Source organism: Cebus imitator, unplaced genomic scaffold (genome assembly GCF_001604975.1).
Source record: "Cebus imitator isolate Cc_AM_T3 unplaced genomic scaffold, Cebus_imitator-1.0 Scaffold185, whole genome shotgun sequence".
In the NCBI taxonomy this organism is placed as follows: Eukaryota; Metazoa; Chordata; class Mammalia; order Primates; family Cebidae; genus Cebus; species Cebus imitator.
The window spans coordinates 2,486,073-2,499,050 of record NW_016107500.1 but is presented as its reverse complement, the minus strand read 5'-3'; the positions used below and the strand labels follow the sequence as shown (position 1 = coordinate 2,499,050).

At 43.8% G+C, this 12,978-nt stretch overlaps 1 protein-coding gene across 1 annotated transcript in view; it reads left to right on the top strand.

The window, feature by feature from the left end:
- Positions 1-12,978, top strand: part of ADAMTS16 (ADAM metallopeptidase with thrombospondin type 1 motif 16) — a 187,640-nt gene that overhangs the window by 38,355 nt on the left and 136,307 nt on the right. The window contains exons 4-5 of the mRNA XM_017546008.2: positions 7,998-8,259; positions 12,443-12,642. Of these exons, the coding sequence (XP_017401497.1) occupies positions 7,998-8,259; positions 12,443-12,642 (462 nt within the window). The remainder of the gene's footprint in view (positions 1-7,997; positions 8,260-12,442; positions 12,643-12,978) is intronic.

Sequence of the window (12,978 nt, the reverse complement as noted above, 5' to 3'; positions counted from 1 at the left end):
TTTTTTGAGACATTTTGTAGCCTAACATATGGTCTATTCTTGAGAATTATCCATGTCCTGAGGAGAAGAATGTGTATTCTGCAACCATTGGATGAAATGTTCTGTAAATACCTGTTAGGTTCATCTACTGTATAATGCAGGTTAATTCTAATGGGTCCTTGGTGATTTTCTGTCTTGATAACGGGCGTTAAAATCTCCAGCTATTTTTTCACTGGGATCTTTTTCTCTGTTAGCTCTAATAGCGTTTGTTTTTTGTATCTGTGTGCTGCAATGTTGAATGCATATATATTTACAGTTGTTATAGCCTCTTGCTGAAATAACCCCTTTGTCATTATATAAGGATATATTTTGTTTCTTTTTATACTTTTTGTTTTTAAATCTGTTTTGAAGACCAGGAGATGTTTATGCTTTTTGTCTTTGAATTAGATATAAGTATAAGTACTTCTGCTCTTTTTTAGTTTCCATTATCATGGCATATCTTTTCCTCTCTTTATTTTTAGTCTATGTCTATCTTTATAGATGAAGTTACTTTCGTATAAGCCACAGATCATTGGGTCCTTTTTTTCTCTTAATCCATTCAGCCACTCCATGTCTTTTGATGGAGAGTTTAGTCCATTTACATTCCATTTAATTATTGATAAGTAAGGACTTAACTTCTGTTATTTTGTCATTTGTTTTTTGTGTTTTTTTTGTGGTCTTTTATTTCTTTCCTTCTTGTCTTCCTTTTAGCGAAGGTTATTTTTCTGTGGCTTATTTTAATTTATTGGCTTTTACTTTTTGTGTAACTTTTGTATGCTTTTTATTTGAGGTTACCATGAGGCTTACAAATAATATTTTGTAATTCATTGCTTTAAACTGATGACAGCTTGGCACTGATTACATAAACCAACTAAGAAAGAAGCCAAGAGAAAACCAATAAAAATTCTGTGCAGCCGGGCGCGGTGACTCCAGCCTGGGTAACAAGAGCGAAACTCCGTCTCAGAAAAAAAAATTCTGTGCATTACTTTGTCCTCCTGCATTGTAACTTTTTGTCGTTTTATTTGTATCTTATTGTATTATGTTTCAAAAAGTTGTTACAGTTATTATTTTTGATCATTCATCTTTTAGTCTTTCTACTCAAGATATGTATGATTTACAAATGTAATTGCAGTATGATAAGATTACGTGTTTTTCTGTGTGTTACTATTTCTAGTGAGTGTTCTACCTCCACATTCTTCTTCTGTTGCTCATTAATGTCTTTTTATTTCAGACTGAAGAACTCTCTTTACCATTTCTTATATGACAGATCTTCTATTGATTAAATCCCTCAGCTTTTGTTTGTCTAGAAAAGTCTTTATTTCTCCTTCATGTCCGAGGGATATTTTCTCTGCATATATTATTCTAGGATTAAAGCTTTCTTCCTTCAGCATTGTTAATATGTGATCCCAGTCTTTCCTGGCTTGTATGGTTTCCAGTGCGAAGTTTGCTGCCAGATGTATTGAAGCTCCATTGTATGTTATTTGTTCTTTTCTCTTACTGCTTTTAGGATTTTTTTCTTTATCATTGATCTTTGGGAGTTTGATTATTAAGTGCTTTTAGGTAGTCTTCTTTGGGTTAAATCTGCTTAGTGTTCTATAACCTTCTTGTACTTGGGTTTTGATATTTTTCTTTAGGTTTGGGAAGTCCTCTGTTATTATCCCTTGAATAAACTTTCCATCTCTCTCTCTACCTTCTCTTTCGGGCCAATAACTCTTAGATTTGCCTTTTGAAATAATTTCCTAGATCTCGTAGGCATGCTTCATTCTTTTCTATTCTTTTATTTTGTCTTTTCTGCGTATTTTCAAATAGCCTGTCCTCACGCTCCTTAGGTTTTTCTTCTGCTTCATGAATTCTGCTGTTAAGATTCTAATGCCTTCTTCCGTATGTCTAATGTATTTTCAACTCCAAAATTTCTTATTGATTCTTTTTAATTATTTCAATCTCTTTCTTAAATTTACCTAATAGGTACTGCCTGGCTGCCTCCAATGCTCATTCAAGGCCCAAGGCATCTTCAGTCAACGTGTGGCGAATGCTGCCAGGTCTGAGACTCACTTTTCAGGGCAGTAGGCTCCTCTCTGGCCCAGGACTGACCCTGAAATGCCATCCAAGAGCCAAGGCCTGGAATTGGGGGCCCCAAGAGCTTCCTTGGTGCTTTGCCTCTCTGTGGCCAAGCAGGTACCTAAGCTGCAAGGCAGAGTTCCCTTTACACTTTCCCCTGCTTTTCTTAAGCAGAAGAAGCCTCTGCCCGTAGCCATCACAGCTGGGAATGTGCTGGGTCACACATGAAGCTAGCAGGCCTCTGACTGTTGCCCAAGGCCCACGTGGAGACTGCCTGGGTACCACTGCTGATTACTGCAGGCCTCAGGGCTCTCTAGTCAGCAGGTAATAAATCCTGGCAGGACTGGTTCCTTCCCTTCAATGCAGCTAGCTCACTTGAAGCCCAGTGTGTGTCTAGCAGTGTCATCTGGGAGCTAGGTCCAAGAACGGGGGCCTCAGAATTCTGCCTCGTGCTCTATCTTACTGGGGTGGAACTGGTCTCAGAGTTGCAAGACCAAGTCCTCTTTACTCTTTTTACTCCTCTCCTCAAGTAGAGAGAAGGAGCGTGTCTCAGAGTGGCAAGCTGGGCTGCCTGAAGCTGGGGGAGGGTTGGCACCACCACTCCCTTGGTCACCCGGGCTGCTGTCTCATTGCATGAGAGGTTGCTTGCCCCCAAGTCCACTGCTTCCAAGCTCAGCACAGCACCAGAACTTGCCTAGGAGTTCCGGTTCTTGTGGCCTAGGCTGCATTTCAAGTTTATGTAGGACCTCGGAGCACTTTAGCCCACAGTGGCAAGGCTTGCTGGAACTCAGGTTCTGTCCACTGGGATGGTTCTGACTCTCCAGCCTGGTCTGGTCTGGTCTAAATGTTCCCTCTGTGGGTGTCGGCTGAGTTCTGCCCTGTGCTGCTTTCCACTGTGTTATGGTAGCACTTAGTTCCAATGCAAAATGTCATGACTGCTGTGCTCTCCCTCCTGCAAACACACAGATTCTCTCTGTGCCATGTGGCCTCTGCCAGGAGATGGGGGGAGAGGTAGCATTGGTCATTCAGTACTGTCTCTCCTACCCTCTTCAGTGCCTCAGGTGACTCTTTCAGCAGTATGAAGTTGAAACCATGTACTGTGGTTGCTTACCTGCATTTTGGTTCTCTTGAAGATACTTCTTTGTGATGTTTGTTCAATTTGATGTTCCTGTGGGGAGGAGGTTTGGTGGGAGCTGCTGTTTAGCCATCTGGCTCTGCCTTCATAAAACTGGCTTCTCAGCTGGCTTGTGTAGTTCCTCACTCACAGCTGGCTGCCTCCACCTGACCTTCCCCTTGACACTACAGGCAAGCACAATGCTGAGAACGTCCTCTCTCCCACTGAAATGCTTCTTTGTTGCCCTTTGGGTTTGGGAAGTGCCGTGCTCCTGAGTCCTGCCCTTCTTAGAAAACCCTAAGAACTTAGTAAGAAGTATTTACCTCTGACAGAGGATCACCTGTCACTCCAGGTTCCTTCAGCCAGGGATGGAGGAAATCACAAATACCATTTTCATCTAAGCTCTAATCAAAAGTTACATCACTACGAAGATTAGATTGTAGAGTTTGGCAAGAAATCTCTGTAAATTTAATTAATGTCCAGGTGAATTAAATGAATATTAAATACTAAAAATATGAAAGCTCTTCATGTTCTATGAACAAGGCCAGAAATGTGAATGTTCACAGTGTTACACCCCTGAGGCTTCAGAAATGAGATTTTAACATACAAAAAAAATCACTGCTTCTCCTCCTGAACAAGGAACATATAGATACAGGAATAGTTTTGAGCACATCCACGGTCAATGATTATTTGGAATAACCAAGGATAATCACAGTGCATTCTTAAATTGTACTATTAAATTATCACCTGTTTTCTCTAGCCTTCTTGCTGCCATAGAATTCATCCGAAATCTGATTGGCTGTTGACTCAGATATTCCCAGCTGTGCAGAAACCGTGGGAGGCACATAGGCCATCTGTGACAGTATTTGTGGGTCATGTAGACAGTTGGCACCTCACCCGAGTCACACTTGTGCTGCTGGGATGGTGATTACACTGGTCAGTTTAGCCGGGCCAGGAGGTCCAGGTAGATAGCAACAATTCCATCAATGTCTATATCCAGTTAACCCTCAGATGACTCCTTCCCTGTCCTGCTTCTCCCTCATCCAGCCCTACCTCACCCCTGCCCTTCTCTTCCTCATGCACAAACAAAAGGTGCTCATGTTTTACAAATGTGTGCTGGTATCAGTGCAGGAGGAACTGGGGTTTGTGAGAAACCAAGGACTGAGTCCTCTCTGGTGGATTATGATGGCTGGAATAACTTCCAGCCCACAAGACTCAACTTTAACCAGAAACTTTGTCAGAGTGTCCAGTGTCAAAATGTTAGTAGTTTGAGTCTATACATAAGCAACTGGAAAGTGACCAGGGGCCAAGTTAAGAGGTGAATAAATGACTCAAATCATGAAGCCTGGACTTTTTTTTTAGTTAGTTTAGTTTAGTTGTTTAGGTCGATGTGTGATTCCTTTGACCAGCATATCAGCCCCATTGTCCTTGAAGACAGAAAGATTGAGCAAGCCCAATGACTAGGTCAGGTATAGTGGAGAGAGGAGGAAAAAGAATCAGATACAAAATTTCTTGGAAAAAGAGGAAGGTTTTGTTTTATTTAAGCTTCTTAGAAGATTTTAGCCAAATTTTGACTTTCATGATATCACATGTAATCATACAATGAGACTTACGGTGGCTTTCAGTGTAGATTCATGTTTGGTTCTGAGGAAAAAGTTACACTTTGGCTAAAATTTAATAAAAGTTAAAATTGTCTAATGTTTCTGAAATATGAAATATCACTAATAAGATCTAGAATGAATAGAATATTCCCAAAACAAATGACACTTCAGGAGAAAAGATGAAGAAGGAGGTAAACATAAAAGTACTTGAAAATTAAAATGCCTCTTTCTCATAAGTCCAATTACTTCTTTACTGTGTTTGTGGATAAGCAGCTGTCATGAATAGGGCATTTGGTGTCACCTGAGACACGCTTGGAACTGGATCACTGGGCGTCTCTATCGCTGCAGTAGAAATAACCTCAGTGGTTGGGCATTTATTCATTTCTTCTTAGTTTCTATTTTATTTTTTGATTTAACAAGCAGTTTCTATGAATCTCAACAGATCACAATTAATACAAATCTACCAACTTTTAATTATGAATGACAGCAAATATACTACAGTAAACATTCTGCTGCTAAGTTTCAATATTTACTTACGTTGTTCAGAACCAGCATTTCCCAGCAGTAACACAACACACATTCACTCGTTTCTTTTGAAGGCAATATAAGTGTTTGGTGAGTTTTCTAATGTAAAAGGATCTACGGAATCGGTCATGAGAGAGGCAGGCCCTTCGAGAGCAAATCCTGTCCTTTTCAAAGCCTGAAGGACTTGGCCTTTTCTGAAGCCTGGTTAACAATCCACCCGCTTTACATTCCAGTGTTTACTGCGAGCTGCAGGCAGGTTCCCCCAGACATTTTGTGAGTTTCCAAACAAATATTCTCACTCTGATAAGAAGAAAACATTCATCTTCTGCAATTTACCTTATCTTTTAGATAAGCTTGCAAACTAATAATGCAACAAGCTAATGAAGTAACTTTTTTTTGAATTTTTATCTGTTGCTTATCAAGGGATATCAAAATATTGGTCTTATCAGCTGCTATGCTCTATGTATTGAATGCAACTGGAGATTATTTAAATACAGAATATTGTGACTCAGATTAAATTATTAGTGAAACAACTATAATGCTTGATGACTTTGTTGATGAAAACTCAAAAATCTGCCAGCTGTAACCGGACACCTCTGCCTGGGGATTCGGTCCTCTCCGCCTGGGCCACCCAGAATGTAGCCTTGAACCCAGGGGAAAGAAGGAGATGGTTCTGAATCCAGAGCAGCTGTCAGATCACAAATGTGTAGGCAAGGAAGTAAGCAAAGCACCAGGTCAGAAGCAAAACTGTGTTTGAGATGAACCAACACTCAGGGCTTCAGAGGGATCTCCAGCTGCACAGTGAAAAACCCCTCAGGGGCTCTCTGAACGATCAGAAGGAAATCAAAGATGATCAGGGTGAAGTATGATATTTTACGTCCTTTGTTCTATTAATTCAGCAAATCATGTTTGAATGTGCACTAGATCATCTACTTTAAGTATATTAAGTCTTACAAACTCGTGATAAGTAGCTATTCTTCTATCTGCTTCCTAGATGACAGAAAAGCACAGAAAGGCTGAGTAGATCATCCAAGGTCACACAGCTAATAAATATGAGAATGGGTTGATAAATTCTGCAGTGTCTGACTCGTCCAGCCGTTCCGGATGCTGAATCACATCTATTCTAAGTTCTTAAGTAGCCAATCATCCTCTGAGGGGTGATTTGAAAAGTCAGCAATTGTTTGTAAACCAAAAAGAGTGTCATTGTTTTTTAAGTCATGCATGCATTTTTATTCTTCTTTGGTTATACCTACACTGGTTCCCTTCGGTAACAGGGAGCCTAATTGGGTAGTGTTATACAAGGTTCAGCACATTGGTGACTGCTTATGCTTCTTCTCTGTTAAAATGCAGAAAGGTCGAAACCTAATTGGCTTCAACCATTATTTAACTTATTTCATACTTGGCATTCCCTGGTAGAACTGCAAAAGGTACTGTGTGTCTTCGTGCTGGAGTTCCAGAAGGCCAAGAAGGTTCGGAAGTCATTCATGAATAGCACTGCAGGGCAGGCTGCCTGTGCCCCCTCCCTTAATCCTGGGCATAAATTCCAAGTATTTCACTTTCCCATGGCTTTGTGGTATTCGGGCTGCAGGAGGTCTAACCCCCCGTGGTGGCTCTGATGGCTTTGCTGATAGTCTACCAAGCTTACCTTTGTCTTGCCTCCTCTCACCCCAAGTGGTAACACTGCAGCGAATGCTTCCTCTCCAATATTTAATGAACCTGCTCTCCTCTTTCTTTTATGTCTCCCACCCCAAACCCTATTTTCCTTGATTGTTGTGTTTTTATAAAATCACTGCTTTCTTACTTCCGTTAATATCTTGCTTTGAAAAACCTTCCAGATTCCCTAAGAAAATTTTTTATGCCTTCCTCTGGATTCATTTTGCTAAGTTACACTTTTCTAGAAAGTAATACATTTTAGGTCAGGTGTGGTGGCTCACACCTGTAATCCCAGAACTTTGGGAGGCCGAGGCGGGTGGATCACCTAAGGTCAGGAGTTTGAGACCAGCCTGGCCAACATGGTGAAACCCAGTCTCTACTAAAAATACAAAGTAGCCAGGCATGATGGCACGTGCCTGTAATTCCACCTACTTAGGAGACTGAGGCAAGAGAATCACTTGAACTCGGGAGGCAGAAATTGCAGTGAGCTGAGATTGTGCCACTGCACAATTGCCTGGGTGACAGAGTGAGACTCCCTCTCAAAAAAAAAAAAAAAAAAAAAAAGTGTTACATTTTCTCTGTTTCCAAATTCGCTTTGAGTTTTGCACATCACTCTATTAGGATTCTAATTTTCATCTCCTTATCTGAGATCCCTCCCCAGTATGAGTATTGAATATTTTAGTGTGCACGTGTTCTTTCTCGCACCACCATTCCTTTTGGTGTGAATTAACTGACTTTGGTATGTTGTGCGCCCTCTGTCCCTTTCCCCACCCTGGACTCCAGCCCTGGAGCAGCTCCACGCCGTCTTTCACCAGGGATGCAGAGCCGGAGAGCTCAGGCTGGGTGTGGAGGCCTTTCCTGTAGCTAATTCTCAGCCGGGGTTCCCGAACCCTTCCAGTGCTGGTGCCCGCTGGAGGGAACGGCATGCCTGCAAGAGAATGCTAACAAAAATAGTGCTTGGAGTATAGGCGCTGGCTTCAACCGGAAAGTCTAACTGCGTTTTCTTTCTCCCTTTTTATTTTTTCCAGTCAGGCATGATAAGAACAGAAGAGGCAGATTACTTCCTGAAGCCACTTCCTTCACACCTCTCGGGGAAACTCAGCAGCACTGCCCAGGGCGGATCCCCGTCCCACGTCCTGTACAAGAGATCCACAGAGCCCCGAGCTCCTGGGGCCAGTGAGGTCCTGGTGACTTCCAGGACACGGGAGCTGGCGCATGGACACCTGCGCAGTAGCGACCTTCACCTGGGACAGCCACAAAAGCAGCATTTCTGTGGAAGACGCAAGAAATGTATGTAAGGGTGAATCTTTGCATGTATTTAGTGATTAAGACATTTATGTAAGCTGATGGAACCTTGTATGTTTTCTTCAAAGCATGTCTGCCCACGAGGTGACATCTATTGACATTCCTTGCTAAACTAGAACAATCATTTCAGAGAGAGTTCCTTATCTGTAAGTTCAGCATGGGACATCTCTCCATGTCAGATGGATGGATCGTGGTAAATGATGTTTTTTTAAGAACTCTTTCCTGGGCGGATTAAATGACACACTGTGAGGAAGTGTAGAATCCACCAGACATCTTCAAAAGAACCTGGCATCACTACTCAGTCATTCTATATTTTTGACGCTTGGATTTATTCAGGCCCACATAGTTTTCTCGCTGAGGTAATTCATTTATATTCGTGTTTATATACATTACCACATCAAAAGGGGCAGACTCAGAGTGACATAATATACCTACAATTCACCACCAAGGCTTTATCAAAGTCTATTTTTGTCATGACCATTTAGGAAATGATTTGTTACTTACATTTTATGTAGAAACCTCTCAGAAATTCAGAAACGGAAGCTGAGTGCTTTCTGGAGTGTCCCTCCCTTCCCTGAGCTCTCTCCTGGAGCATCCCTGGGCCTACCTTCCCCAGGAGCCTCTGGACAGACCCCCTCCCCCGGCCCATCATTCGATGCTTGCTTGGCTTCTGTGACTGCTCCACCCAGCACCCTGAACAGAGGCAGACCCACTGCAAGTGCTTAGTGACTCTCATTGAATGAGGGAAGGAACAAAAATCTCTTGGCACCTACAACGACAGAATCAGTGCTTGTGAAATCACCAGTGCTTTGTGTTCTCTTAACCCATTTCATCCTGTCTCTGAAAGTCATGTGCCGCATTCAGATGACTTGAAAACGTCACATCCAGATGGACTCAGTGGGCTCAGGTGTAGGGGAGGTAGAGGAAGAACCTGCTGAGGACAAACGGAGGGGAAGAGGAGGCTGAGGAAGTTGGGAAGACTGAGGTTGGGTGAGTGTTTGAAAAGGGTGTGCATCTCAGCAACAGCTGCCCGAGGCTGCCTTGACTGGCAGGGTCAGAACCCAAATGCATGGCAGAGGCTGTGACAAGGTCAGAGCCAGGACTCCTGCTGCCAGGGTTCATGGTGCAGGTGTGGTCAGAGCAGGACAAATTCCATAACCCAGGGAGATAAAGTGACCCACACCCCTGGATCTCAGCAGGAGAGCTAGCAGGGCTGTCTTAACATCTTTGACACACCACACACCAGGTTGTTAAGCAGATGTTGCAGTGGACTTTGAAAATGTCACTCAAAGCAGACCATTGTGAGAGGACTGCGATACTTTCATTCTTATCTGAAGGTGGTTATCATCACGTAGGCTGGCAACACAGCAAGGGCACAGCTCTGGCTGGCAGGCAGTGGAGACGATCCACAGGTGTGCATGTGTGCAGAGGCAGGTGAGTGTGCGTGTGTGTTTTTAGTGTATGTTCCCTTGAGAGACATTTCAGAATTGTAATAGTGGTGGTTAGTGAAAGTCAGTTATTTGAAAAAGGATACTAAACTCTATAATACATTTTGTATTTGAAAAGTGGAAAAAAAGTTCCCATGGTTTTTGTAATAAAACAAGAGAAAGCAAGCTCAACAAAATGCCTCCTGTAGGTGGAAGACATTGGTGATTGACATCCTGCTGTTTAGTTTGACAAATATTTCTGTCCCCTCTGGGCCATGCAGGTGACAGTGTCACACCCCTGGGTCTCGAGTGACCAGCGGCCATGTCACCAGCCCTGGCACCAGAAAAGTGAGCAGAATCCACAGCACTGCTTCCCACTGGAGAGTGCAGCCTCAGGGTCCTGTATCACTTGATCATGGATGCACCCTCAGGGCACTGCATCACCTGTGCATGGATGCACCCTCAGGGCACTGTGTCATCTGAGCATGGAAGCACCCCCAGGGCACTGCGTCACCTGTGCATGGATGCACCCTCAGGGCACTGTGTCACCTGAACATAGACGCACCCTCAGGGCACTGTGTCACTTGTGCATGGATGCTCCCTCAGGGCACTGCGTCACCTGTGCATGGATGCATCCTCAGGGCACTGCGTCACCTGTGCATGGAGGCTCCCCCAGGGCACTGCGTCACCTGTGCATGGATGCTCCCTCAGGGCACTGCGTCACCTGTGCATGGATGCTCCCCCAGGGCACTGCGTCACCTGTGCATGGATGCATCCTCAGGGCACTGTGTCACCTGTGCATGGATGCACCCTCAGGGCACTGTGTCACCTGTGCATGGAGGCTCCCCCAGGGCACTGCGTCACCTGTGCATGGATGCTCCCTCAGGGCACTGCGTCACCTGTGCATGGAGGCTCCCCCAGGGCACTGCGTCACCTGTGCATGGATGCACCCTCAGGGCACTGTGTCACCTGAACATAGACGCACCCTCAGGGCACTGTGTCACCTGTGCATGGATACTCCCCCAGGGCACTGCGTCACCTGTGCATGGACGCTCCCTCAGGGCACTTCGTCACCTGAGCATGGACGCACACCCAGGGCACCTGTGCACAGGCACATTCTTGGGGCCCTGTGTCATCTGTGCATCGATATTTCCATGTTGTCCCTGAGGCTTTTGGACTTTCCCTCAAAGTCGGGGCAGCCCTCTTCTGAGTGGAATTCACACTTACGAGGATTCTTTCCTATTAGGGTCTTCGGTTCAGAAAATGGGAGACCTTTTCTGTGTTCACTGAGGCATTTGTTGGTGGAAAAAGGCACACAGGGTCAGGTTGATTTGCTGAAAACCAATAGTGAGGTTGGAACTCAGGCTGATGAGTGGACCTGCTGCCCTTTAGGCGATGGCGGATGTGCACCTGGGGCCCTTGTGTTCTGGGTACAATGTTGCGAGCTCCACATTGAGGGGCAGTCGTTTGCTGTGGGGTTTTCAGAGCGGCGGCCCTTGAGATCACCACCTCGAGGTGCTTCTGACCCCTGTCCCGAATACTGAGGGCCTGTAGCCGCTGGGCCCTGCGTTAACATGTTGTTTTTATCCTAAAGACATTTTTCCACTAGTAGTAAGAACAAGAGCTCTAGGACCACACTGTCCAGATCCGAAAGCCGTTTCCAACGCTTTCGAGGGAAGGGCTGTGAGCATGTAATGTTCCTCTCCTCTCCCTTCATGACCTCATCCTCAGAACCCCGTGCTCAGACTGGGTACAGACAGCAGGAGTTACTCAGAGCCATCCCCTAGGGAGGAGGTCACCTGTGTGCGTTGCATAAACATGAATGGCAAATGATGAGTGCTCAGTAAACATTACCTGGTGTCTTTATGATTCTCCAAAGACTTTATTTAGTTTTGGAAGTATTTTAGCAAAGGAAAATAAAATGTGTTGGTTGTACCAGTCAAACAAAATAGCGTCTGCTTACAGTGTGCTCCGTGAATACAGTCTGCATAGATTTTGTGTGCACGCCACCTAAATATATGGGCTTTTTGAAGTCCACTTTCACATGAAACAATTCTAACCACATTTTCTGAGGCATCCACTAAGCCTAATTGTTTTCAGTATAGTGTTAATGTAACAATTATACATGCCAAAAATATTTTAAAGGGATTACTTCAAGAGGAAAGTGTATACTTGGTCTTCTAATCGAATTAGGTAAATATTTATGGTACTTTCTAGGAAATTAAGCTCTGCAGTGAAGTGGAGCTGCCTCAAGCATTTTGTAATCCACTGGAAACCATTTAGACAGGCTAGTTGTGTGTCCAGACACTGAAATCAACTTTAAAAATCGTCAAGTTGTTAAATATCTTCAAGTGGGCAAACAATGCAAGCCAGCCAGCCGTGTCCTTGTCATTGCTTGTTCCATTGCTTTGTCTGCGGCAGAGTCTGTTCTACAAATCCCTGTGCCTAAAGTCTTTGAACACTTGTGCTGCTAGACGTTAGGACTTAGAGCAAAAAAGTGCCTTCTCTTGCTGTTTTAAATTATGATGGAATTGCGTAAAGGGAAATACAGCAAAGATTTCCAAGACCCCTAGACTACATGGATTTTATTTAAATTTCGTGTGCATCACGAGGTTTTCAAGGTTATATGGTTTTTATCATGAGTGTTCATTTTTGAGGCCACATTTCTCTGTGACAAGTTATACCCCTGATTTTGTGTGATGACTACTGCTTTCATTTGCCCTCTGCGTGTCCCTCCATAGACATGCCCCAGCCTCCCAAGGAAGACCTCTTCATCTTGCCAGATGAGTATAAGTCTTGGTTACGACGTAAGCGCTCTCTTCTGAAGTCTCATAGAAATGAAGAACTGAATGTGGAGACCCTGGTGGTGGTAGACAAGAAGATGATGCTAAGCCATGGCCATGAAAATATCACCACTTACGTGCTAACAATACTCAACATGGTAGGATCGTCCTTCCAGCTGAGCCCACCTGTGTCATTGTATTTCATAGGGTGTGTGTGTGTGTGTGTGTGTGTGTGTGTTTGTTTGTTTCCATTTTGTTACCTGTGGATTTATGTTTCATAGATGAGAAATATTTTATTAGTAGTAACTCCTTTAGTTTTTTATACTCCAATGAAAAGAGCCATTTTCAGAACTTCAGAGAATAATTAAATAGGAAAAATCCTTTGACCCCCTCTGTATGTCTCTGTAAGCCTGTAAGATGTTTTGGGTTTACTGGTGTCTATTTACTTGACATCTCTAAGGGGATGCTGAGCCACTGCAGTGCAGTAAATCTGA